We start from the raw sequence: 26,392 nt of genomic DNA, 5'->3' as shown, positions 1-26,392 counted from the left end.
CTTTAGCCCGAAGATTCGAAGGCCGGGAGAAACTTGGTGGCGGTATAGCGATAGGATTAAACACGAGCTTCACCGTGTGTCTCGTTTAATTAGAGGGCTCCAGCTCGCCGGGTTCCGATTCAGGGGACAGCTGTTGTTTACATTTCATTCCTCCCGTTATTGTTAACCGCGTGCACGGTCGCGGCGGCCACGATCTTCTTCGAGCGAACGTCCAGCGATCGAGGGACATTTCTGCGGCACGATCCACGTCGGTTATGCCCTGGGTGGCCGCCTGTATCGACCTGCTGGCGGCTCCGATTCTCGGCTACTGTCTCGCCGTTAGGAAACTAGCCCTACAGGCCAACCTCCTGCAAGAAGGAGCCGACGACACCGCGGACACGCTGGCAGAGAACAAGGAGAACCTTCTGCGAAGCGGCGCCATGACTCCCAGTGCTGAGGAGCAACGCAAAGGTAACGTTTCTTAGTTAACAATGAGTTTGTTTGCATTTGTCATTGGTCAGGATAGCTGCGGAAACTGTCCTGGTTAATTCTGGGATTTCGATACGTATTAGCGCTGCATGCGCTAGGTCAGCGCCAGGCGAACACGCGCGGCGAAAAATTTGTTCGAACTCGAAGATTGATAAATTTTTCTCGGGAATGCAGTTAGGCGGATCTTTCAGCGTAAAATCTCCCCTTTCTAATGAGCCCAAACTCGTTGCTCTACGATTTTTTGGAGCGATTTTATGGTTGTTTGAATCAAAAGGGTGCCGTGAACACTTGAACACCAGATTTCTGGAGTCCCAAAAAGATGAAATTCAAAGTTTGTTAACTCCGGTAGAAAAAATCGTAGGGGGATGTAATTTTGCTCGTTTCAATGAGTAAACTCTCTGCTTTTAAGTCATTTCAGTTATTTGCATCTAGAATATTTGAGCCGTTAGCAGTGGCATCTTTGGAATTTTGTTAACTTTCTTACGGTTTGTTTTAATCTCTGGACCTTCGAGGAGCTCGAATAATTTTGTCCGTAAATAAAAGTAGAGCGATCTTGTAGCGTAAAGTTTCCCCTTTCTAATGAGCCCAAACTCGTTGCTCTACGATTTTTTGGAGCGATTTTATGGTTGTTTGAATCAAAAGGGTGCCGTGAACACTTGAACACCAGATTTCTGGAGTCTCAAAAAGATGAAATTCAAAGTTCGTTAACTTCGGTTGAAAAAGTCGTAGAAAGATGTACCTTTGCTCGTTTTAATGAGTAAAGTTTCCGCTTTTAAGTCATTTCGGTTTTTTGCATCTGGAATATTTGAGCCGTTAGCAATGGCATCATTGAAATATTGTTAACTTTTTAACGGTTTGTTTTAATCTCTGGACCTTCGAGGAGCTCGAATAATTTTGTCCGTAAATAAAAGTAGAGCGATCTTATAGCGTAAAGTTTTCTCTTTCTAACGAGCCCAAATTCGTTGCTCTACGATTATTTTCGGCCATTTTATAGCAGTTTGAAACACAAGTGTGCCGTGAACACTTGAACACCAGATCTCTGGGACCCTTAAATGCGAGACTAAAATTTGCCGAAATTCAAGGTTCCGTAACATTGTAAAAAAAAATCGTAGAACGATATTTTTGGACTCGTTTCAAAGGGCAGAACCTCCGCTTTTAAGATATTTCAGATATTTTAATCAACAACCGCTGTGTCGACATAGATCATGCTTTTTCTGACATACCTCATTTCCGGGCGATTCTTCAACTTTGCAAATCCCTGACGAGTCCAAAAAATTGATTTCGTCGACAAAACCGATGCGATCTCGTGTCACGATCTCTTCGCCGTCGAACGAGACCAAAAACGTCGACTTCCGATGTTCTGGTACCCCCTCGCAGCACTTCGAATCAAAAGTGTGCCGTTAGCGTTCGAACATCCGTCATCTTCGGATCGGTGTTCGCGCGTCTTCGCAAAAATTTCGCCGATTGTTTCCAAGACGAACGGTCAGCCGGATGAACAATCTCGATAAACACCGGCCAGCAATACAGCTCTCCCGATCTCTTCGGGTACGTTCGGGCGCTATAAATACGCCGAGTGGTAAATAGAATCGTGTCGCGGGGTATCCGCTGGCACTGCCTGGCTATTTAGCCGGCGTTGTTTCGTATCGGTCTGCAAGTATGTTACACTCGAAAGAATTTGAATGAAGAAACCGCTGCGCCAGACTAGCTCGCGGCATTATCTCGGCTGGATAAACTGGTCGAGCGGGGGAAGTAGCTCGATTGAACGAGTCGAAGCAATCGGGACCTCCTGAAATATTTAACTCGCTGATAAACAATATCGTGGACTCGTTCGTTATTTATCGTCGCAGCTGTTCCATCGGCCAATGGGAACGCGGCTCGCCGAGGGGCGTTTCCTGCTGTCCTCCCTTCGAACCGATGTTCAAACGCCGATAGCGACGGTATCGTGGAAAAACGTTGGCGGTCTCGAGACGTTCGACGAGACACGCGATCGCGAAGGACGCGTGACGCAGGGAAACCAGCTGCAGAGTCGCGAGATACCGTGTTACAGCTGCCACGATCGCCGGCCGGCTTCTCGAGACGCTCTCGGAGACGTAAACAGAGCTACAAATTTGACGGACAGGCCTCCGCGCGAGAACAGATCCCGTTCCTCCCGAGGCGATCAACGATCGCAAACAATCGTTAATTGCCTCGACAGCTTAGATAAGTGCCGCGGTGCCGGCTTCCTGCTGCACACATTCCGGCATTCGAGTGTTTGCGCACCTGTCGTTCAAGGAAATCGCGGGTTTCCGTGGAAAGCGCACAGGTTGCACGTGTTCGCCGCGAGATTCCCTCTCGACGATGGCGTCGCCCGTAACTTTCCCGTGTTGTCCGGATGTTCTGGATTGCTCGAAATCTCGAACAGCAGTGTGTCGAATTGCCCGACGAATTCCATTCGAGCGATTCTATATCGTGGTCACATTACTTCGTGACATCGAAAACATCCGTTGTGCAACGGTCTAAAGTGACGAACTTTATCGCTTCTAATTTATACGTGCAACTATCTTGCAGTCGATACGTGCAGCCACACTCAAAGATTATTCACTTTATTTCAACGGTTGCATAACACGTGCGCGATCAGCGTAATCGATTCGATACGCTGCACTCCGCGATTACTTAATTCCATTATCTCGCGCATAATGATACGTATGTAAACAATAATGATTCGTATCGCCGGAAATTTCCAGCTTCGCCGGTTCAAATTCGCGGCTGTCTCATTTTCGGAAATAATTGTCTGGAAATTATTCGCAAGTGCGGCGGCTATTCAAAGATTTGACAACTATGCGGATATAGGTGCCGGAAGTGCTGGGAGACAGAATTCTTCAACAGATTCCATTTGAAATGAACCGTTGGAAGGTCTTTACCCGCTGGCGAGTTCGTGATTTTTCGGTACGAAATCACGAGCTAGATTTATTCGTTATGCAGACGCGTTCTAGGAGTTAAATTAGAAAGGATAATTTAAAACTTAATTATTTATATTTTTTAATTATTTTAAACTTAAAGGTTTAGTTAATTTCTGCCAAATTTCGCAAAATATTTAGAATGTGTTTGGAGCTTTAATTAAATAGAATTAATACTTCGATCGCGAATTTTTTGGAGAAATAAATCTCAACTGCTTCTTCCAGTAACACAGTACGAATTTTAAATCACGATCGAACTCTCATGTAGTATCTCCACAAATGTTATCTACTTGCGGAATATAAAATTAGCAATTAAAATTTTACAACTCTTTGATGTTCGTCGCCATTAAGTGACTGTATATTTTATTTCGGTATTCATGTGTCCATATGTCCTGATTTGTGAGTCACATCAAAAGTTTTCGATTTTATGCATTTATGACAGAAATGAGTCGCTCTTATGCAAAACATGTCCGACACACCAACGCTATTAGAAAAAGAGATAGACGTTCATGTAGCTCCCGTGCTAAGGCAATTAAGGCAGACAATTTTGTTTTTGCATAAAATCCGCGGTCCAGTAATCAGATATATTTAATTGAACCACTCTTGATCGTTTCGCAAACGAATGTTTGCATTTAAACAGTTTACATATCGATCGATAATATCCCCGAGCGAATATATATATATATATATATATATATATATATATATATATATATATATATATAGCAATATTTGCTATATATCTAATTAGAGATGTATATATATAGCAATATTTGCTATATATCTAGTTAGAGATGTATATATACAGCAATATTTGCTATATATCTAGTTAGAGATGTATATATATATAGCAATATTTGCTATATATCTAATTAGAGATGTATATATATAGCAATGTATGTATATATATATAGCAATATTTGCTATATATCTAATTAGAGATGTAGTATGAAATATTTGCTCGGGGATATTATTGATATATATGTATATAGCAATATATATATAGATATAATATATCTATAGCAAATACTACATCTCTAATTTTCCTTCTACCTATAAACAATAATGATAATAATAAAATGTTTTTTTAATTCTTGACAATCGGCGACTATAAAAATGAGCCGCGAGACTCGAATAATCGTATCTCTTTTGCCTATATCGTCCATTTTTGTCTAGAAATTGAGAGAAAATTGAGGAAAATTTACTATGATTTCAAATCGAACAACAATTTTTCGATCTCTCGCTATGCATTCGTGCAGCCGGATACCAGTTACCAAACACGGTTCCCTCAGATTCGACGCGCATGTGTGCGATACCCGACGGCAATTAGTGTTGCGTCAGACGGACGACTCCGGCGTATCATAAATCGCGTGATTATGTTCGTAATCTAATCAGATGGTTGCCGTGAAATTATTCAAGAGAGCGACACGCACACAGCCGACTGTCGGCCGCGGAACACCGGTGTCTTGATCGCGGTAAAATGTGAAAGGAGCTTGAATACCATGGCGAACAAAAGCCGGGCTTGCTTCGTCAAGGATATCCCATGGAATTTATAATTGGAATGGCGTCGTGTCAAATCCACGGGCCGCCACATGTCGCACATATTCGCGCGGAGAAGACGAAACGAGTCGGCGACGGCGTGGGCCACTCTCTGAGCTGAATTGCAAACTCGGCTATAGTCGATGCACGTGTATCGCTTTCAGAACACACGCCAATTATTTATACTGTCCTTGCTGGCACGCATATAAATATCGTGATGGAACAGCGCTGTTAAATACGTTTCTCTCGTAACTTGTCCATCCGACACGGAGATCGGGACTTCAACCGAAATGTAACGTACCGGAATCGTATGTGCACACCTAAAACAATCCGTTTACATAATAGCTAAATCCCGAAATAGCTAAGCCGGACAGCCATCGTGCCGGTATTTTTCGGTCGAAACTGCGAAAATCCTCGTAGAAACCGGAATACGAAAATACCGACGTGACGTCACCGTCGTCAAATAAAAATACCGGCACACAGACATAGAACCAGCATTATTTTACTGTCGATATTGTGTCAGCGAATGCCGAAATTGCTATGCAGCACAGCAATTGCTGTGCTATCGAAGTCAGAATAAATGCAGGCACGTTGCGATCGTGTACTATGTACATACTGTGTTTGCCAGTGGAAAAAAACGATACGAGTGAAAACAGAAGACAATTTACAATATGTAGATGCGATATGTGCAATGCTGCCGAACGATAAGTGCGACTGCAGTTACATCTATATCTTGTTATATTAAAATTTACTGATATTTTTGTACATATTAGAGTACGAAATTGTGTCAATATTCTTGTAGTTAAAGTTATATATAGTCCGGGTTATAAACGTATTACTTAAAATCTATCGTGCTTTTAATATCTGCCGCGTCACCAAAAGGTAAACCGATAAAATGAATTGATAATTTTACACATGTCAGGGTGACATTTTATGTCAATATCTTCGTAGTTAAAATTAACGAGGCTTATAGCGGTATGGCTTAAAATGTGTCATCTTATTAATATCTGCCACGACATTTGTACTTATTTCGGTTTCGGTGTTGTAACGCTTTTGGTATTCATTAGGAGTGTGCGAACCTGTCTGAGTTTCGGGAACCCGAAATTCGGGACGGGTCGGAAAGAGTCGGGCGGGATCGGGCGGATCCCGATACGTTTCATTGTTCGAGATCTCGAGATACTGAGTGTTTCGGGTCCCGAAAGTTTCGGGACTGCGTTCGGTTCTCGGATCGTCTCGGGAGGTTTCGGGAGGTTTCGGCTGGTCTCGACTGGTCTCGGATGGTCTCGGATGGTCTCGGGTGCTCTCGGGTAGTCTCGGATGGTCTCGGGCAGTCTCGGTCTCTATGCATGAATACTGTTACATATGATATTATATATGATATGATATATATATATCATATCATATATAATATCATATGTAACAGTATATATATATATATAGAAGAACCGAGCGCAGTCCCGAAACTTTTGGGCCTCGGGATTTTCGGGACCTTTGGGACTCAGGATCTCGAGATCTCAAACAGTGAAATTTATCGGGATCCCGTCCCGATCCCGCTCGAATTTCTTCGGCCCGACCCGAGCCCGTAACATCGGGTTCTTCCCGCACACGACTGCTATTACATATCGATATTACAACGATCTTGGTACTGTAACATTTTCGGTAACGTAACGATTTCTGTATTACGTCGTATCGATACAGTCTTATTACTGTTACACCGTTATCAAAATCTTAACGGATTTAAGTACCATTTACAAAACGGCAAAACTCTTTATCAGCGATCATTTCATTAATGCTCCTGTTCGCTAATCGATTTATCTAATAGAATCTTCGAACCGTTAAGCCTATCGTAGCTCTAAGTTCGTAATCTTCTCGAGTAGACACCGTGCCGATCCATCTCGCCGATGGCACGACATCGATTCATTCCGTTACTCGACGAGATAGCAGCGTTATCGCTGAATCTGTGACACCTTATCGCGAGAATACGCACCTGAAGTTCTTGGAACCGTTTCATTATCGAGCTTTGATCTCTTCTCGACATCGAAACGTAACTCAAACAGGGATTATTGGGATTTCGGAGCAATCTCCGGTAGGTTGCCGGAGTCTTCTTGCATCGGATACCCGACGAAATGCCCTGGCAAATAACGGATCGCGATAGCAGAATTTTTCTCGTTGATAAACGCCGTCAGCCACGTCGGCTTGCTTAATAATCAGCTCAACTCATAGAATGTTGACGTGTTGACGCACACGAACCGTTCCATTCCAGTTCATGCAGACAGCTGTTTTGGCTATGCCGCCGATCTTTACGCAACATTTTGCACGAACGCATAATAATCCAAAGTCTCGCTGCCGCAATCGACGTATCAATTTTCTGAGACTTTCCTCAAGACGTGATCGAAGGAACGAAAATAAAAAAAAACACGCGGACTCGACCGACTGCAAAAAGTCGGCGCGTACTCGATTGCGATAAAAAGTCGATTGAAAAACACAGCGGGGTCGAAGGTGAGCCTTGTAACCGGTAGTGCCAGTCAGCCGTTTCGTGGTTGATAGCGGTGGCTGGCGGAAGGGTTAAAGTTTATTTTCTACCTCGACTATTTTCATTCGTGGCCAAATATTATGGTGCGCGTAATTTCGGAGTTTTTTATCTAAGCTTTGTTTATCGAAAGCTGTTTATCTAAGCGTCGTCGTCGTTGTTGTCGGCGGTTATCGGCAAAGTTCAGATCGTTCTCGCGGATAAGCCGTGTTCGCGCGCGTTACATAAATAGACGCGGGGCCGCGTAACGGTTTCGACATTTCTGCAGATACGGCAGAATTTTGGGCGCCGTGTTATCGCAGCCAATTAGATCCGTTATCGCTACCGGATCGAACCGGCACGCTCTCGCGACGCTCGAGTCGGAATCATGGATCGTGGCTGCGTTCGGAGGAATTTATCGCGTTACAGAGTGGGCTGGAATAACAAGATTATATTTTTGATGTTTCATGTTTTAAAACGCCTACACGCCTTTTTATACGTTTATAACTTTTTATTCAGAATGCAAAATATTAGCAGTGTTATATAATTGTACGGTTGCGGACAACTATGTGCGCACGTTTGAAAACGGATTAACTTGTATAAAGGCCAGAAATTTCTTGATTAAATTGCAATTCGGTGCCATTTATACAATTATTTGTTTACTCAAGTCTTGTTAGACTTTACTTGTCTAGAAAACTTCACTTTCTAACATTCGAATGATATTCAACTCGTTTTGAGACTCGATTTGAGAACAGTTGCAGTTAATTCTCCCTAATTGACGCTGAGATTGTGCCCAAAAATGGGCGATTTGGAAAGAGAGGATACGATCATTCGAGCCTTGCAGCTCGTTTTTTATAGTCACCGATTGCCAATAACTATAAAAACGTGCCTTTTTTTTTTTAAAAGTGACACAATTCGAAGATTCGAAGTGACACCAATTATCTTAGAAATTCATTACTGCAATTACTGAACTGCTTCATACGCAATCCATATATACAAATGCCGCGATATTTATAACAATTTAAATCTCCAGAACATTTCGACTCCATACAACAATTTAGATAATTATAATGACCAACAAGCAAATAGTACTTAAAATATTTTAAACAAACGTTCGCCGGTATTTACATTCCTGCAAATTTCAGTATCAAGAATTTCAGAAATTGTCAATTGGTTAAGTAGATTTCGAGAAATCATGGTCACCGTTTTGAAAGACAGTTCCGAGACAAAAGCGTGCACAGTTTCGTGTAGCAATGATCATTTATAGAGGGGGTCATCTTCAACCAGCTGTAACTTTCTTAATTTTCAGCGTACAGACGTGAGATTTTCTTGACGTATTTTCGAACCCTTATTTTTCAAGAGAACATAGAAAAATCGATCGGACACGATAAACAGGTATCCACTTTGCGGTGAGAGCGTGGGCGTGGGAACCGGGATCCCGACTGATGCAATCCGCGGAGGATATCTCGACGGTGTTATCGATCATCTCGGTGCCGACCTTGTTCTCACCCTTCGCCGGAAGGGTGCGAGAGTCGCGTCACCAACAGTCGAAACGTAAACGATCGATTCGCGCTCGCGCTGGACGCCGCGATTATGTCGTAGCCTGGCCACGTGATCCCGCGGCGTGTGCACGCCGTTCTCAAATGTACGTACGTACATACTTTTTCTCAGGCGGCACGGATCGATAATTGGTGCAATAATATTATTGTTTCTCTGGAGCGTCGTCTCGCAATCGTTTCTCTTTTTTTCCAGCGGTGAACTCGCGCGACCAACGTGACCAATTCGCTCGCGCGAGCACACGCACACGCTGGAAAGCAGTCGGCCGATGCGGCTCCGTTCGTGAATAATGAATCGTGTGACGACGACGCGACCGTGGGTCAACGCACCAACCATGTATTGACGCGTTCTGTCTGTCGGCTGCGCGATATTTCGTTCGCCGGCACCTGCGGAGACGTTGTGAACGACGAACTAATAATCGGAGCACGGTTGTTTATTGTAACCACGCATCTGACCTCGTCGGATGCTAAAGTCCGCGGTAATACAAATTTTTGCGACTCACATCGTTGACTTTCCGCATAAACATTTCACGTCGAAGATTAAGTGTAACCCTGAATCGCGGGTTTCGCATAAACAATCCGGTTTAACAACAATCCGAAGTGGTTCGCGTCGCTTTTAGCTGAAATGCGACGTAACCGGCTGTCTGTCGGAGATGTTATGGCACATTGAAATGAAACGTGCTTTCGGTACACATACGAGACAAACAGATTGTGTGCACTGGCGCGCTGTGTTTGGCACGGCTTGTGTACTTTTTAGGGAAACTCTGTCAGCAAATAGGAAGGAATTCTAGTTTTAATAGTCGCAGCACTTAGCTGCAATAAATTAAGCTCAAACGCGGCTTTAATCGACTGTTGGAAAAGTTATGCCACTGTTGGAGTTGATGAACGACTCTATAAAAATTTCGAGCTTGTTGTACGTAGCTTGTTCTGGGGCGGTTTTAGCTAAGAAAGAAAATCATAAGAAAAATAAGGTCTCGCAATTAACACGTTCCGTGCCACGTGTACCATCGATGGTACACGCTTGCATGTTTACTTAGTGAACTGAACAAATTGTTTACAAGAAATTTAGAACCGAAGAATCAATTTCCACCGCAAGAATGGGCGTTGATAAGTTTTTGTTACGTTGTTATGTGTACGAGAATTAATAATTGCACGTAATACATCAAGTTTTAGTAAAATATCAAAGTGTGAAGATTCGAGTAAAAAAAGCTCGGCACGGAACGTGTTAATAGCGTGCAGTGATATTCAAGACTCGAACTGCAATTTCTGGCGGTATAGTAATATTCTGGAAGGATCAATCGAATGAAAAATCAAGTGTGGAAGGTCAAGCTACACAGTGAATTCTTCTTAATTGATTGTACACGAAAATGGATAATTTGAGAAGAGGAGATGCGATTATTCGAGCTTTACACCTCGTTTTTATGACGGTTGAAAACTGTTGGAAACATCTCGTGTTGGATCTTTGAAAAAGTCGATTTCTTACATTCTCTTGAAAAATGTGGAGTTTAAAAATACATCTACAAAATCTTAAGTCTGAACTCTGAAAATTAAGGAAGTTACAGCTGGTTGAAGATGACCCCCTCTATAAATGATCATTGCTACACGAAACTGTACACGCTTTTGTCTCGGAATTGTCTTTCAAAACGGTGACCATGATTTCTCGAAATCTACTTAACCAATTGACAATTTCTGAAATTCCTGATACTGAAATTTACAGGAATGTAAATACTGGCGAATGTTTATTAGAACGTTTGTTTAAAACATTTTAAGTACTATTTGTTTGTTGGTCATCACAATTGTCTAAATTGTTGAATGAAATTTAAATATTCTCGAAGTTTAAATTGTTATAAATATCCCGACGTTTGTATATGGATTGCGTATGAAGCAATTAAGTAATTGGAGTAATGAATTTGTAAGATAATTGTTGTCTCTTCGAATCTTCGAATTGTGTCACTTTTTAAAATAGAATGCAGTAAATTCTCCTTAATTGACGCTTAGATTGTACACAAAAATGGATATAATTTAAGAAGAGGAGATACGATTATTCGAGCGGCTCGTTTTTACAGTTGTTGACAATCGGTAATTATGAAAAACGAGCTGCAAGGCTCGTTATAATAATTATAACAATTATTATAAAGTAATAATATCGACGGAAATCGTTAACCGACATCGTTTATTTATAATTTTGTACCGATATTGTTATCCGTAGACGTTTCGAAACTTCCGACAGCGAATTGTCAGCTGACTTCGGTCATTGTTTTGTAAGCAGAACGAAGTTGAATGTTCAAGAAGCACACCGAACAGCAGCTCGATAACACTTCTCTAAACAACAATTTCGACAGAAGCTACGTTTTGTTTATTTATAATTTTAACTCCTACCGCTTTTCGGAAACGCTTCGAAATTTCTGGCAGCGAATTCTGATATTGTCCGAAATCAATACTTCATTCGTAAATAGAACGAAGTCGCGTGTTCAAGAACTACGTCAAACGGTCTCACAACAACTCTTTGAATAACAAGAGTTCAACAGGAATTATTGCACCCGCGTTCTCTATTTATAATATCAACTTTTTCAGAAACGCTTCGCAACTTCTGCCTACGAATTGTCAACTGACTTCGATCAATAATTTCTCCGTAAACAGAACGAAGTCGGGGGTTCAGGAACTACGTCAACGGTCTCTCGCCCAATAACTCTTCCCTAAATAACAACTTCATCAGAAATTGTTGCTCCGGGCAGTCCATTTATAACTTCAACTAGCGCAGTTTTTCAGGAACGCTTCGAAACTTCTGGCAACAAATTCTCAGCTGACTTCCATAGAAAATTGATCCGCAAACAGAACGGTGTATAGCGATGTCCGCGAACTATATCAAACATAAGCCCGATAACTCTCCTCCAAATAACAGATCCAACAGAAACCGTTCCCGAACAGATTGTTGATTCATGCTTCTAATTCCTGCGGCTCGAAAATCCTCGCCAGTGAATCGCCAGTTGCAAAACACTATCAAGCAACCGTCGACAGACAAAGTATGTTAAAGTAGGTTAAATTTGTTGACCTAACGAGCGTATCATTCCGATCTGCTCGCGTTCCGATGCCAAACTTTCGATCCACATAGCGTACGGAAATACAAAGCTCGCGTAAGCTTGCTCGACGATCGGATTCACATTGTTTCATCGCGATCGATCGATCGATAGAATCGGCATCTAACGCCGCTAGACTGCGAACAGATTGCGTAATTCTCGTTGAATATCCGTTTCCGGCGATCGTTGTTTTTTTCGCCGTGTTTTGCGAAATTTAATCAAAAGCTGAGACGATCGAGGCGAAATCGACCGTGGCCCTTTGATCCCTGAGATCAAGGGGTCTAATTCGTAATTAATTCTGTCGACGGAGTTTGCGGCTCGGGGCATGTAATGATATCGCGACCAAATACGGAGAAAACGACGGTACTGGGAGCAGATACCGTACAGAATGACGAAATCATGGGTGGCCAGATTTGGTAGAAACTCGAGGATACGCAGTGGTTATTCTGATCTTTTTAGGAATTGAGGAATCAATTTATAAATATATCACTTTGGTTCTTGGGTTTTTGGACAGAGAAAGTAAATTTTCTTCCTATCTACAGTAATGTCTCCCTAATTGAGGCTCAGATTGTCTACAAAAATGGACACTTTAGGTAAAGAAGATACGATTATTCGAGCATTTTGGCTCGTTGTTATATTTATTGGCAATTGGTAACTATAAAAACGAGCTGCAAGGCTCGAACAACCGTATCGCCTCTTCCCAAATTGTTCATTTTTGTGGACAATCTGAGCGTCAGTAAGGGATATTTGTTATATTTATATTTGTTTATAATGGCTGGAGAGCGAATTTTAGGCATTTATAACAAAATTGAGTAGTCACAGTTTAAAGTGCTAAAAAGATTGAAGCAATTGAAAAATATCAATGTATTATTTTTAATCCATCAAAATGATTAAAGAAAGCAAGAAGATAGCATTTATTTTACATAAAAATCTGTACTATAGTAATGACATTCTGAAGCATTTATATATAATCCGGCATTTTAATTAATTAAACAAAGTTCTGTAGTATATGAAAAATATAAAAAGGTTTTGGTCAATTTGTGTATTACGCAATATTTATCCCCCCTATATACGTATATATTTTTATTCTGTAGTGCAACAGTTGTCAATACCAGCAAAAAGAAATTTCATTTAAAAATGCCTAATTATATGCTAATATTAATATATTAATAATGCTATATTAATCGGTTTTGCCAAGAAATGCCCATGGATTACTAGAGTAATTCCAGTCGATGTGGTTTTTCAATAAAAATTACATACTTGATAAAAAAGAAACTGAAAGTGTTTTGTTACAAAATATTCGATTTCTTAATTCTTAGAAAAATCGAAACGACTACTGTGTGCCCTCAGAATTCGCCTAAGTGTAGCGACCTTTTATCTAAGACCGGTTTAGAGGAAAATAGAACGCGATAATATCACTTGGACTATGCCACCCTGCTGGTTTTTCTCGTTTCCACTTTTCCCGACGACGTTATTTTTATCTCGGCCAGGAATCGTCACAATGACCCACGGAGACTCATCGTTCTTCTTCATTTTTCGAAAATAAACGCGTGAAAGCGATGGCGGCAACATCCACATGTTCGTAAAGCCGAATATTCAATGCTAGATATTAAGCTTGTTATTGTTCATAAACCATATGTGGACGTCACTTCTAGCTCATTCATATTCATCCGACTAATCCTTTCATTTACATCGTTGATGCATCGCATCTTAATGCGAGATTAGGGAGTCAAGAACGAGTTCTTTAATCTAGCCGTGCTAGAGCTTTTGGAAGTTAAGAACCTTGAATACCGTACACAGAATATTAAATACGCGATTAAGAGTTTCGTATTCCTTTATTTACATTCATTTACATATACGGATTTTATAGCTTCTAGCGTATCTAAAATATTAAAAATTACACAACAATTATACAAAATTCTGCATTACACAAAAATTACACAGAACTCATACCGAACCATCATAGCGATATTATAATAGTTATCAAGCGTTACATTTAAATTCTGCAGGTGTAGAAAAAATTCATGAATTTCTTCAAAATATTTACTTGCAAAATCAACTCTTTCAAAACACGGAAACTTGAAAATGCTGATTTCGTAATGCCAAGGCACCACATCCGTATTTTTACCGTAGTACTTCCTTGTTACGGTTATTAATATGTATTTTACCGACGGTATTATCATTTTACTGTTAAGAAACGAATTTATGAATTCAATTCAATTTGACGATATCTTACACGACAGTTCTAGCATATGTTACAGAATACAGAATACATTAACATAACTAAAATAAATTAACAGAATTTCTGCGACTCTGGTTCATTTTTGAATAAAAAAATCTTATTCGACATAAAGTTAATTGTGTCCAAAGTCACAGTAATTGGTCAGCCCGGTGTAACCGACTCCGCTACTCTATCTTCGCCGAAAAAATTGCGAGGCCTCCCGCAAAGATATAACCAAATACAGCGAACTCCAAATGTATTCGACGCGTAATCTCCGAGCACGGATATCGAAAGTCGATCGTCGTGCATAGAAATTACCCCAGTTCCTCCGATTTACGTATACATGGCGCAGTAAATGTTTCCTCAGCATTTCCCTTGCAGATTTCGCGTTCGAATCGGTTCAGCCGAAGCCGAAGCGCCCGGTCAATGAAACTCGATAGGGGGAAAGCCACTTCATTCATCGGCTCGGCGATCCGCGGACAATGCGCCAAAATGTTTGCAACAAAGAGCATCGGAGGGTCAGGGAAGAAGCGCGCGGAAGTGTGTTTTCGCATCGGCCGCCGGGAAATGTGGTTGGAGGAGGGGGGTCGGGGGAAAATTTTGGCCGAATCCGCTCGCTAAATATAAAGTCCACGAACGGCATGTGGGATTCGCACGGATCTTCTGTCAGTGTTGGTTAGAAGTTCGCGGGTGGAAGTTACCAATTAGCGCCCGAAGAGCAGTTCTCGCTTGGTGGCAGCATTCGAACTTGTACAACATTATCGATTCGGCGAAGCTCGTTGTTCGTGCGAGGGGTCGCGACACGTTGTCGGAAACATGTGTGTGATCGGTAAGGAGAACTCCGAGCGTACGTTCTTCGATCGGACAACGGTGTGACACGATTCTGACGCGTCGTTGTTCCAATTCGAGCGGCCACTTCCACCACACGATCACGTTCAAACAAGGAGAGCGAGCCGATCGGCATTCTAACGAGCGGAGCATGGCGTTCGAATATTTTCTGAACGGGAAACCTCTGCCTATTATCTGGGTTTTTCCACTAGGTGAAGCAATCTGTCGTTTGTCGCCTTGCTCTAACCAATTTTCTGCGAAATTGCCGTTTCCACGCGGAAATTTTCAGTGGCTGATCGCACCTATTGTTGTTGACGCTGGTATTTATCTGTCGACGATACAGATTATTGGACGCGGACCAGCGACCGATCGAAATCTGAACCGACACGTGGCAGTGGAAACGGGATGGGAAATTTCGGTGACAATTCCCCGTCCCGCTCCGTCGATCGGCGGCTGCCTGTATCTTGTTGCTTTATTTTAGCAAGCCGTTGCTATAGATCGCTCTTGAAAATATCCCGCTGACGTTCCGCTAATAAAGATAACGCGCGCCTCCGACCGGCGCAAATGGCACCCGGCTTCCTTGGAACGGAATAACGATTAATCAAATCCGCCTATTGCTGCGTTTCGCCTGAGATTACCGCGCACACCGTTACATAAACGGCCGGTCAATAAACATCAATTACCGGTACGTTCGCACGAAAAACGCGAGCCCCGGGATTTACCGTGCGACGGTGCCCAATTATGTCGGCATCCTGCGTTCGGGACGGTTCGCGGGAATTTCAGTACGGTATATGGCGGACAATGGAAACGGGCAGAACAATCGACCGTGCAAACTCCGTCCTACCGAAGCATGAGTCGCCAGATTTTCCGCGTGCACGAACATTTTGCAACGCGAGGCGGCCTGCTCGCGAGTTTCGAATTGCGCGTATTCACGTTTCTGCTTTATGATCGCCGCGTATAGCTGACTCGGCCTCTTGCCAGATCCGCGAACTTGCGATGCAGCGATTAATTCGGCCGGCGATGGAGCGGACGGGCGGCACGATCGCGAGGGAAACGCGTCGCTGAACGCGCTTTCTAGCCGATGAATATTTACGAGGCTTTGTTCGGGGGGCCTCATTGTTCGCGGCGGGTCCGCTTTTCCCGGGGCTGAGCAAGAATGACCGGTGCTGAAACCGACCCGCCGATCAGCGTCACGCTGGCCTCTTATCCAACCGTGTTTTTTTCTCACGTTTGTCCTCGTTTTGGTTACAGAGCCCGGGAATGACAAGATCGCCATGAGAACGCCGGGGAAAACGAAGTCGCCGCGGAAATTCGCGGGGGTGGTGGTCGCGATGTGCGGCCTGCCAGGTCGTGGAAAAAGCCAGGTGGCGCAATGTCTCTCGCGCAGGCTCAACTGGAACGGCTACTCCACTAAAGGTGAGCAAAAACGCTACGACGCTATCTCCACGCGAAATCGCAATTTTCCGCGGCAATCGCGGGCCGATCCGATAAAGCCGACGACGTTCGTTAAAGCTTTTTATAATTGTAACCCAGCGATGGACGAATGACGACGCGCGGGAACAAAATTGGACGATATTACTTGACCCTTTTACAGATGTTGGAATAATTAGCTTGTTGGACGCGGGTAGAAAGATCTTGCGAAAATTGTAACTGATTGGGATGAGAGAAAAGTTAACACTTTGCTGTAGTTTGACGAGTCTGGCTTTGACAGTGATTTCTAGTAATAATCTGTTAAGTATGAATATTATTGTAAATTGTCAACCGACGTAGGAAAGTTTTCTTTGGCCAAAGATCCGCAGTCTAATGATTAGCGTTGTATTTAGGTCGCTTCAGATCGAGCTGCTGAACAAAGCATTCCGATAACAAAGAATGTCAGAGGTCCATCGTACTTCAGAGAATTAAGAATTCGATGACCACAAATTCTTTTGTATTTAACCTGTCGATATGTCACAATCAATAGCGATCAAATCATAATTGACTTCGAATTTATTCGTACGCTTCGCAAATAACAACCTTTAGTATATATAAATAATAATGCAAGTTGCAGATATACGCAGAAATACAGGGTGTCCCAAAACTATTGTACAAGCGAGATTGCACTTTCGCTAAGGAGAAGGTTACTTCAAATGACCTCAGGGACTCCTCGTTTCTCGCTTGTACATTAATGTTGGGACACTCTGTACACAAATATCCAGCAAGTACACGATAGAAATTTAATGAGGTTATTTCTAAAGTAAGGAAGAGTCAAGAAAACTGGAACGATTACTGACATTGATAATTACCCTATTAATGCTCGCAGCGGCAAAGGGTGCCTAATTAATTAAGCCTAATGATCCCATTAGTGCCGCGCGTCATGTAATCAAATCCGCAGTCCAATCGTCGGCAATCGACGGCGGAACCAATCGATTTTTTCCCGCATCCTCCAATTAACGATGTTTCATTCCTTGCTGTCATGACTTCATCGTAAATTATTTGATTGCCGGTGTGGCCAACGTCCATCGATTCCAATGATTTTTCTTCAACATTCTTTTAGTGCCGCGGCGATAAAATACGTTTCTACGACGAGACTGCGTTGCGTATACCGCCATTTACGACTTACGATCTACCTTGAACGCATTCGTTCCTTTTTTCTCGGCCCGTTGTCGGGTAAACACTTACACAGTCGGACGACAGGGACTTATCTTGTCCGGCCCAGAGTGGTTTTCCTCGGACACAGAGCTTTCCTGTTGAAGAACCTTGCGTGAAGAGGAACGTCGCGGGAGGAACAGTTGATAAATCTTGTTTACTGATTGCTCGGTATCGGAATTGCGACACGGAGTTACCTGTAGCGGGCTTTCGAATTAATTTGATCTAAAGATAGAATGTTTTGCGCCCCGATCGTCCGAATTAGACAGGTGTAGAGCCACCTCCGTTCCGCGAACACCCCGACGATTAGACGCACTTTCGATTTTCCAGGATTTCCGACGGGGGTTCTTGAAAATTGCAGCGACTTTTCCCTCAGGTTTCTTTAAATAATCTTCCGAAGATACGTTCGCACCTTCGAGCAAGCTTTTCTTAGGATAAGTAACTAAATATAATAACGTGGATGCTAAGTGGGTCTTCCTTTGTGCGGGGACTGTGTGAAACGATGTTTATTTAAAAAGTCACACGGGGTCTCGAAGTCGCAACTCGACCGCAGGTCGTTAATTATTCTTATCCTTGCGTGGGCGTCGAATAGCACGCTGTGCTAAAGAAAGCAGGCGTTTTCGTTTACCAAGGAACGATTAAAAACCGTGATGTCATTCGAGATCGATTAATGTCGAGGATATTTCAAGAGGATATCTCGATTTACGAAAAAGACCGATTCTACTCGGAGATGTTATCGCGAAATGAGAGTGCAGAATGTCTTTTGCGATCAATCGATACGCAATATCTGTACAGGCGTTATGCAGTTGATTGCTAGATAGCTTGTTTACTAACTTGCTCTCAATTTGACGACATACCTGGGCGTTGTCAACACCTACTTGTATCTAGGTACTGTGGTATCCATAGAATGAGAATGTTATTTTCTATTATATTTTTTCTTATTATATTCTATCTTGTTTTTTACATCTCCCTCTCTCTCTCTCTCTCTCTCTCTCTCTCTCTTTCTCTCGCGATTCACATACATCATTTTTATTTTGATTTACTGTAATTAAGACATAGTTAGACATCTCGCTGCGTCGATCATTTCAAAATGTATGCAAGTGTTGCGGATCATCGAGATGAAACCAGCATCACAGTCACTATTCATAAAATTCAGGTCAAAATGAGGAAAACCCTTGAACATAAGTCACAGCATAAAATAGACTTCGTCTTAACGCAAGAACTATCGGACAGGATAAAGTAACTTTCTTCCTTGGCTATCGATATTATCAGAATATTTCCTCGAGACATCCTTTCACAAATTTCTCGATCAAAACGCACGTTGCAGTCAAAAACTGCGCGAACTCGGAACTCGAATGCAATCATATCACTGTCGCGAAGCAATCTATGGCACGTTCAGTGTCATTTAATTAAACTTTGTAAACCATAATCCGTGTCTCGCGGTTCCAACTCTTCTCCGATCACTCGCGATCACCAATTAAACCGAAATTCTGCAATTGCAGTGATGAGAGTGAGCGAGTACCGAAGAAGAAGAGTGGAGCCGTATGGCGAGGCAGTGTCTCACGAGCTGTTTCGGCCGGATCACACGGCGAACGCGGCTTTGAGGGCCCTGGCCCAGGGAGACGCGATGCAAGACTGCGGCTCATGGCTCGCAGCCGGGAATTCCGTAGCTGTAAGTATCACCAGCATGCTAGATGCTTGTCGAACGCACGACGAGCGCGTCAAACCGCACCGGAAATCGGTCTGGAGATGAACACAAAGAGACCCCTCGACCGATCCGTGATCCATCTGAGAATCTCGAATGTCTAGAAGCTCGATCGGATATTTCTTGTTTCGTTTGCACGCACGCACTCGAGATCGCGCGAAATGATCGGGGGCGGAGACACTCGAAGGCTGGTCGAGCCGGTCTTTCACAATCCGCCTTTCTCCTACAATCGTGAAACAGCGTCGCGCGAGTGTCGCCGACCGATTATTTTTCATGATGCACTCGGGAACCGTGAACGCCTACGTCCCGTTATCTCGCGACAGGGCAGGTCGTTATCTCGTTTAGAGGCGTTTGAACGCGGTCAAAGACATTTACAGACGTTTACGAGCGTTTAAAGCCGTTTGAATGCGTTTGTAGATGTTTTCAGACGTTTGCAAGCGTTTGAAAGCGTTCGTAAGCATTTGAAAGCGTTCGCAGGCGTTTCAAGTTGTTTCCAAGCGTTTGATCGTGTTTGCAAGCGTTTTAAGACAATCTCAGATGTTTAGAAGTGTTTGCATTCGTTTGCACGCGTCTAAACGTGTTTGCATACGTTCTCAGCGGTTTCAACACGTTTCTACACATCCAAAAGCGTTTCCACGCATTTGAAAGCGTTTCCACGCGCTTACAACTGTTTTCAAGCATCTAGATACTTTTGCAGGCGTTTCTCACGCCATTGTTCGCATTTTCACGCGCCTGCACTCGTTCCCACGCGCTTGCACTAGTATGTAAGTGTTTGAACGCGTTTGCATCTGCCTGCTCTCGTTTCCCACGTATTTGAACGCATTTGAATACATTTGAACGCAATTTGAACACGTTTGTACGCAATTTGAATGCAATGTAAACGCAATTTGAACGCATTTGAACATAATCGATCGCATCGCCCCGGTGACCAGCGATGTTAGAACTCCAACCGAGAAATAAACTCTGCCCCCCGTGCTCCCCGTATGCCCTGAAAAGAACAGAAACACGATGCTAGGCGTCGCGAGTGAAGTATGTATCCAGTTCTGAGAAATTTCCTGTTTGAAGATTCTGGACGCCACGCTGGTGACACGAGCGCAGCGCGCCGAGGTCTTCGACTACTTTTCCGGGCAGCTCGGTTATCGCGTGCTTTTCATCGAGTGCGTCTGCGACGACCCGCTGGTGCTTCAGCAAAATTACAAGGAGATCCTGCGGCACAGCACCGACTACGCCGGCATGGATCCTGCAGTGGCCGAGGAGGACCTGACGCTCAAGGTCGCGCATTACGTCCGCTCGTACGAGCCCATGGACGAGAAGAACTACCCTAGAATACGGATTAACACTGCAACCATGGACATCGAGACTTACAAGGTGTCCGGCCATGTGGAGACAGCTATTCTTGGATACATGGGCAGTGTCACGCTCAAGCCTCACACTCTGTACTTCTCTCGAGTTAGTAGACACGATCATTTTATTGTACTTAGTCTTGTTTTAATTGTTTCGGGATTAGAGACATTTCGCGCGGTTCTCTATCAGTTTTCATCGAACGAAGTTCATTCCGAGCGTAGTTTCTCTTGGTTTCTCTTTGGTTGCCAGCCAGATAGGATGTTCAAACACATCAGGCTGTGTGAATCATTATGTTCGGGTCTTTTTGGATGATCGTCTGTTTTCCTCGAACAAAGTTGGTCGCGACCGTAGCTTTCTGCGTCGAGTTGATACTCTATTTAATTAGACTGTGAACTATTATGTTGGGGACTTTACAGATGATCGTCGGTTTTCCTTGAACGAGTTTCCTCGCGGCTATAGTCTTTTCTGTTGAATTTGAAGCCTGTTTGATTAACCGATTAGCCTATGAACTGTCATGTTTGGATCTTTTTAGATGATCATCTTTCAACGGATTTTCCTCGAGAATTTTCCTTCAACGACGTTCATTCCGACTACGGTTTCTTTGTGTTGGATTAACAGCCTACCGTTGTGTTCGAGCAGACTATTCGATTATATTATATCGTGCAAATTCGATACTTCGAGGCGTTCGAAGCTACGAAATCCAAATACTCGAACAAAAATCGGCAATTCGATTTTACTTGCAACTGCATGATTCAATAATGAAAATCAGGGTAGACACAATTATGATAGAGAGAGTTAGGAGATTTCATGATGCTTCGTTAGTCGTTCGATATAATCGCGATTTCGATGAAAATTGAAGTGACACTCGACGCTTTTGGAGCATTTTATTCAACGATTGTTGATACAACAGCTCCGGGATTCGATCGATTAGCTAACTGCGTCGCGAGTTTTGTAGCAGATCGTGGTAACTGAAGTTCTCTTTCGTTTGTAGCACGGAGAAAGCGAGTACAACGTCCTTGGCAAAGTCGGTGGCGATGCAGTATTGAGCGCTCGCGGTGAGAGATACGCTCAGGCGTTGTCTACCAAGTTCAACGCTATGCGGATTCCTGACCTGAGGGTCCTGACCAGTCGTCTTCGAAGGACCATCGCCACTGCCCGAGGCGTTGAAGCGCCGCAGGAGCATGTTGCTGCGCTCAACGAACTTTACGCTGGAGTATGCGAGGGCCTCTCCTATGAGGAGATGCAAGAGAAATATCCGCAGGTACTTGTCTACGTTCAGTTCATGATTTAAGCCTGATGAAGTAGTCTGTGAACCTTGATCTCCAAATGAGACTACTTATATCCTCCATTACGTTGCATATTCGCACCGAATCGTAATTGTTAGGTTGCGAATTTTCATGCAAAATAAAAGTTTCCGACATCTATTCTAAGAAGCAGGAACTATATATAAATAATTATTTATTATATAATTATTTATTTTAATTATTCTAAAGAGTTGGAGATAATGCAACCATGTTGTTAAATTCGTTTGATATTTTCACTGCGTTTCACTGACTCCATATTTGCCAGAAAGTACATGAAAACTGCAGTCCAGTAATTGTCATTCTCAAATAAATGAATCAATAAATTCTAAGTTAACTGAGGAAGATGAAATGGCCGTGTAAACTGTTAACATTGACGATGCAGGAATGACACAGCATCTCCTAATCACCTCGTTTATTTGTTTAATAACGAACGGCAAATTGTTTCTTCCAAGTAAATTGCCGTACGAGTTCTAAATTGATTGAGAAAGATAAAACTGCCGCATAAATTGCTGAGGTCGATGATTCAGAACTATTGCAGCTCCCTAATCAGTGGGTCTTGATCTCGGCATCAGGTTCGCAGTATTTCCCATCGAGACGTTTTATTAGCACAACGCTGAATCACAATTGCTACTAAGTAAAAGGTCCTCGAGATTCTAAATTGAGAAAGCAATTCGCAGCATAAATTGTTAAAGTTGATGATCGGCAACTGCTCCCTAATCAATAAGTCTGGCTTTCTGAATCGAATGTATCCGAACGAATGGTCGCGTGGAACGAATTGAATATATCGAGGATGATGAGTATCTTGAATATTGACGATTTGCAATTGGTTCGGATAGCGTGTCTCATTTCCAGGACCAGGCTTATCTGCATCATTTCTAGTCCCGCGTGTCACATTCCCGTTTGTTCTTTTATCAAGAGATAGTATTGCCATACGAAATCGTAAAACTATCGATTCGAAACTGATAAATGTTCCCAGCCAATGAGCAACGTTCCTCACCTTATCTCTCGAGCACAAAGTCAATCATACTTGTCAGTCAAGTTTGAAAGGCCTTCATCCTGATTTATGTCACTCGTTCTTTATTGCGTGCCGAGTAAACGTTAGAAAGATAAACTAGTCTTACGACAAAAAAGTTGATTTAAACGGAGCAATAAAAAATTATTTGCCTAGAAGTTAACAACATAGCGGGGAAAGGTGTCAGCTCTACGCGTTGCTTGCTCTTGCAAGTCAATTGTTTTGTTCCGCACAGTCGAACGTATGGGCCTTGCAGGTTGCAGAAAAATCGTGCCAAGAAATACATGTTCTCGGACGCAATTAATTTTACATTTGTCGAATAAGACGATCGTTTATTCAGAAATAAACAAACCAAAGGAATTAAAGTATTTAAGTAAATATTTAAGTAACCGAGCGTAAGGAATTACTCAACAATATCCGGCTCCATCAGCCTGTTTTTTCCAGAGACTAGTGACAATTGATAGTGTACAAGAATCTCGAAATAAAAAATGTGAAATCGATCAAAATAAACGTCATGGTAACACTTGGTGCGAAGTGCTCTAATCTTTGATGCCATTTAATTAACTTCAGCAGAGAAACACTAAAAATGTTCAAACATGTTCTGCTTGATTGTTTAACGGTATCTTAATCCAACTCTTAATCCAGCTAGGCTGTACGTCGTATATTTCTGAAGTTTCTGAGAACTCGTCGAGTCATGTCGTCTGATTCCGATTTGATTTCGATCGCACCTTCGAAGATACATTAGTCCAATCTCTAACATAACAATCGAATTCATTACGAATAAGATAAAAATGTACGATTATCCTGCACCCGGAATGCGCATTCGTTCCACTGCATTGATGATGCACTTCATTGTTCTCGACATCTGCATAAGCACCGATAGTCGGTAGTTGACCGACGCAAGACAACTTCACTGTTCCCATAAAAATAAACAAAAAAACGCGCTGATTTTGCAGGAGTTCGCCTGGCGCGACCAGGACAAGCTGCGCTACCGTTACCCATGGGGCGAGAGCTACGTGGACGCGATGCACCGTGTGGACCCTGTGATCGCGGAGCTGCAGAGATCGGACAACATCCTGGTGGTGTCCCACCAGGCTGTTCTGCGCTGCATAATCGGCTTCTTCATGGATAAGAAGCCGCAGGAGCTGCCGTACATGGAGGTCCCGCTCCACACGATCATCAGAGCGACCAGCCAGGGCTACAATTACAAGCTGGAGTTCTTCAAGCTTCCGATCGAGTGCGTGAACACGACTCGAGTGAAGCCGAAGAACTGCAGCGCGGATCGCACCGCTGACGACGCTCTGCTGACGGTCCCGGATCACTTCGACATACCGGACCCGTGGAGGAACCCAGGAAACGGGCCCACCCTGGTGCAGCAGCACTGAGGAACCGCCCGGCGATCCACGATCTCGTCCAGAATTCGATCTCTGTTGGGCTGGCGCTTCCCGGGATTCCGTTAGCGACATCGACGTTTCGGAGATCGGGTCCGACGGCGTAGCGACCGTGTCTCACGGCGAGGAAGTTCGTTTTATTTCTTCTTTGTTTCTTTCACGTAGCTTTCTAAGATGTATTCGCGAGGATCGATGCCGGGGAAACCGGAAGCACCGAACGCGGGACAACGGGCAAACTGCGTTTGTTTCAGAAGTATCGCGAAGCGAACGCTTCTGTTTCCGATACGCGAGTTCTCTCCGACCGAGTTTCCCCGGTCCGATCCTCTTTTTCCTTTCTATTCGCAGCGACTCTGTAATCCCGCTGCTCGAGCCCTCTATATTATTCTAATTATTTGTAAGCGTTTTAGTTTTTAACGGTAGGCGACAGACAGGTGAAGCGGTGTTGTCAGCCGTGCACCGTGTTCTTTGGAACCTTGCACGCGACGACTCGGCAGCTACGATCGACGGTCGACGCCTGTCCGACTGCGGGTTTCGGGGATCCATAAGGGGGATCCAGAAGGGGGATCGATTCCCTAACAAGCGAAAGAGTGCTGATTAGAATCACCGTAGACGTAGGAATTGAAAGTGCAATGAAAGTTTTAGATACAGTTCCCATTTTTGTTCGAGACACGCTGATGCTTCACGCTGTTTTGGCTCGTGCTCTTTTAGGTGATTGTTAGAGAATCGTTCGCCCAGTCGAACGACGACGAGAAATGACTATACATATACAGTGGGCTCGGTTCCCAGGACCTTGCTGTAAAATCCGCAGTTTAGTCGGTAGGATCGCAGGACACCGGAGCAACGAAGACGAGAAACCTCTGACCATGTTCTTAGGCCTAGAATCGAATCTTTCTTTAGCTAGTTCCTGGACAAAACGACCTAGATATTCGAAGCCGAGATAAAGAAAAGTGATAATTAGAGATTAGATTTCTTTCAGCGACGCGTGGTAGCGGTGAAGACAGAATTGTGTAGGTTAGCGTAGCGTATTAAAGATCTGGCCGTTTAAATCGTGCCGATGAAATCGACGGTGATCGTTAAGCGGGAAGACAATTGGCGGCGGCTGAACGTGCATTGTTACGCGCGCGGAATCGACGGCCTCGGTGTCCGTTCGATTATGTTCGAACTTAAGTACATACTCTGATCGGAGTTGGGCGGAGTCGATGTCCTGCTGCGTTTCGATATTAGGTTAGCTTGTAGACTGCATAGTTGTGCATAATACTTCGTTAGTCGCGACGCGGACGTCCTCGGAATCTTCAAACAATTGAACTCTTTCTCGGCCGAGGACGCGCGGATGCAGCTCGCGTGAAACTTGAGAGAGAGACTATCCGAGTGGATCGTGAACGGTGTGATAAGACAAACGGTGATTAACGAGAGACGGTGATTAGTGGGAAGAGAAATTTATTTTTTTATAGAAGTTGCACGCGTGCCTTAGCTAGGGCGTATTGTTTCCGTCACCAGAAACGCTGATTTTCCCGGAACACCTTTCTATGTGACTAAAATTTCATCTAGTCGAGTGTCGACCCATTGGCGTAACTTCTGATAGTTTTTATATCACTCGAGAAACAAGACGGAGGTTTGCGGAGCGTTTTTAGCCGTTTAAGTCGTATCGTAGATACATTCAACTGTCTTTGTTTTCTTTTTTAATTGTACATTATGAATAAACATTTTTTACAAAGCTCGACCGGCCCACGAACCTTTCAAATCGCCACGCAGCTTGCTGCACGATCATGGGACGGGTAATTCTTTGAATTATTTGCTCACAATGGAACATTGATTTTTTGGCTAATGGATTATATCATGTCAATCTTGTTCGGATAAAACGTGCGAATGTCGAAAGA

The 26,392-nt window shown here is 43.4% G+C and overlaps 1 protein-coding gene and 1 long non-coding RNA gene across 5 annotated transcripts; one reads left to right on the top strand and one right to left on the bottom strand.

Moving 5' to 3' along the window:
- Positions 1–68: 68 nt before the first annotated feature.
- LOC117224566 (uncharacterized) lies at positions 69–2,963 on the bottom strand. The gene is made up of 2 exons (XR_004491260.2): positions 1,692–2,963; positions 69–432 (listed from the first exon to the last, which is right to left on the bottom strand). It is a non-coding gene; the product is annotated as an uncharacterized LOC117224566 (long non-coding RNA).
- Positions 255–26,233, top strand: LOC117224544 (6-phosphofructo-2-kinase/fructose-2,6-bisphosphatase). 4 transcript variants are annotated; one of them, XM_033477545.2, is made up of 6 exons: positions 255–450; positions 16,386–16,550; positions 19,262–19,431; positions 20,530–20,913; positions 21,800–22,069; positions 24,081–26,233. In XM_033477545.2, the coding sequence occupies exons 1-6, from the start codon at positions 255–257 to the stop codon at positions 24,507–24,509; spliced, it is 1,614 nt and encodes a 537-aa protein (XP_033333436.2). In that variant the 3' UTR covers positions 24,510–26,233. The 4 variants fall into 4 exon arrangements, with proteins under 4 accessions (XP_033333436.2, XP_033333455.2, XP_033333445.2 ...); XM_033477564.2 differs by lacking the exon at positions 255–450 and adding an exon at positions 14,977–15,135; XM_033477554.2 differs by lacking the exon at positions 255–450 and adding an exon at positions 15,155–15,346.
- Positions 26,234–26,392: the final 159 nt, after the last annotated feature.

Source organism: Megalopta genalis, chromosome 4 (genome assembly GCF_051020955.1).
Source record: "Megalopta genalis isolate 19385.01 chromosome 4, iyMegGena1_principal, whole genome shotgun sequence".
NCBI classification, from domain to species: Eukaryota; Metazoa; Arthropoda; class Insecta; order Hymenoptera; family Halictidae; genus Megalopta; species Megalopta genalis.
The sequence above is the reverse complement of the archived record's forward strand: the minus strand, read 5'-3'. Positions and strand labels throughout refer to the sequence as shown.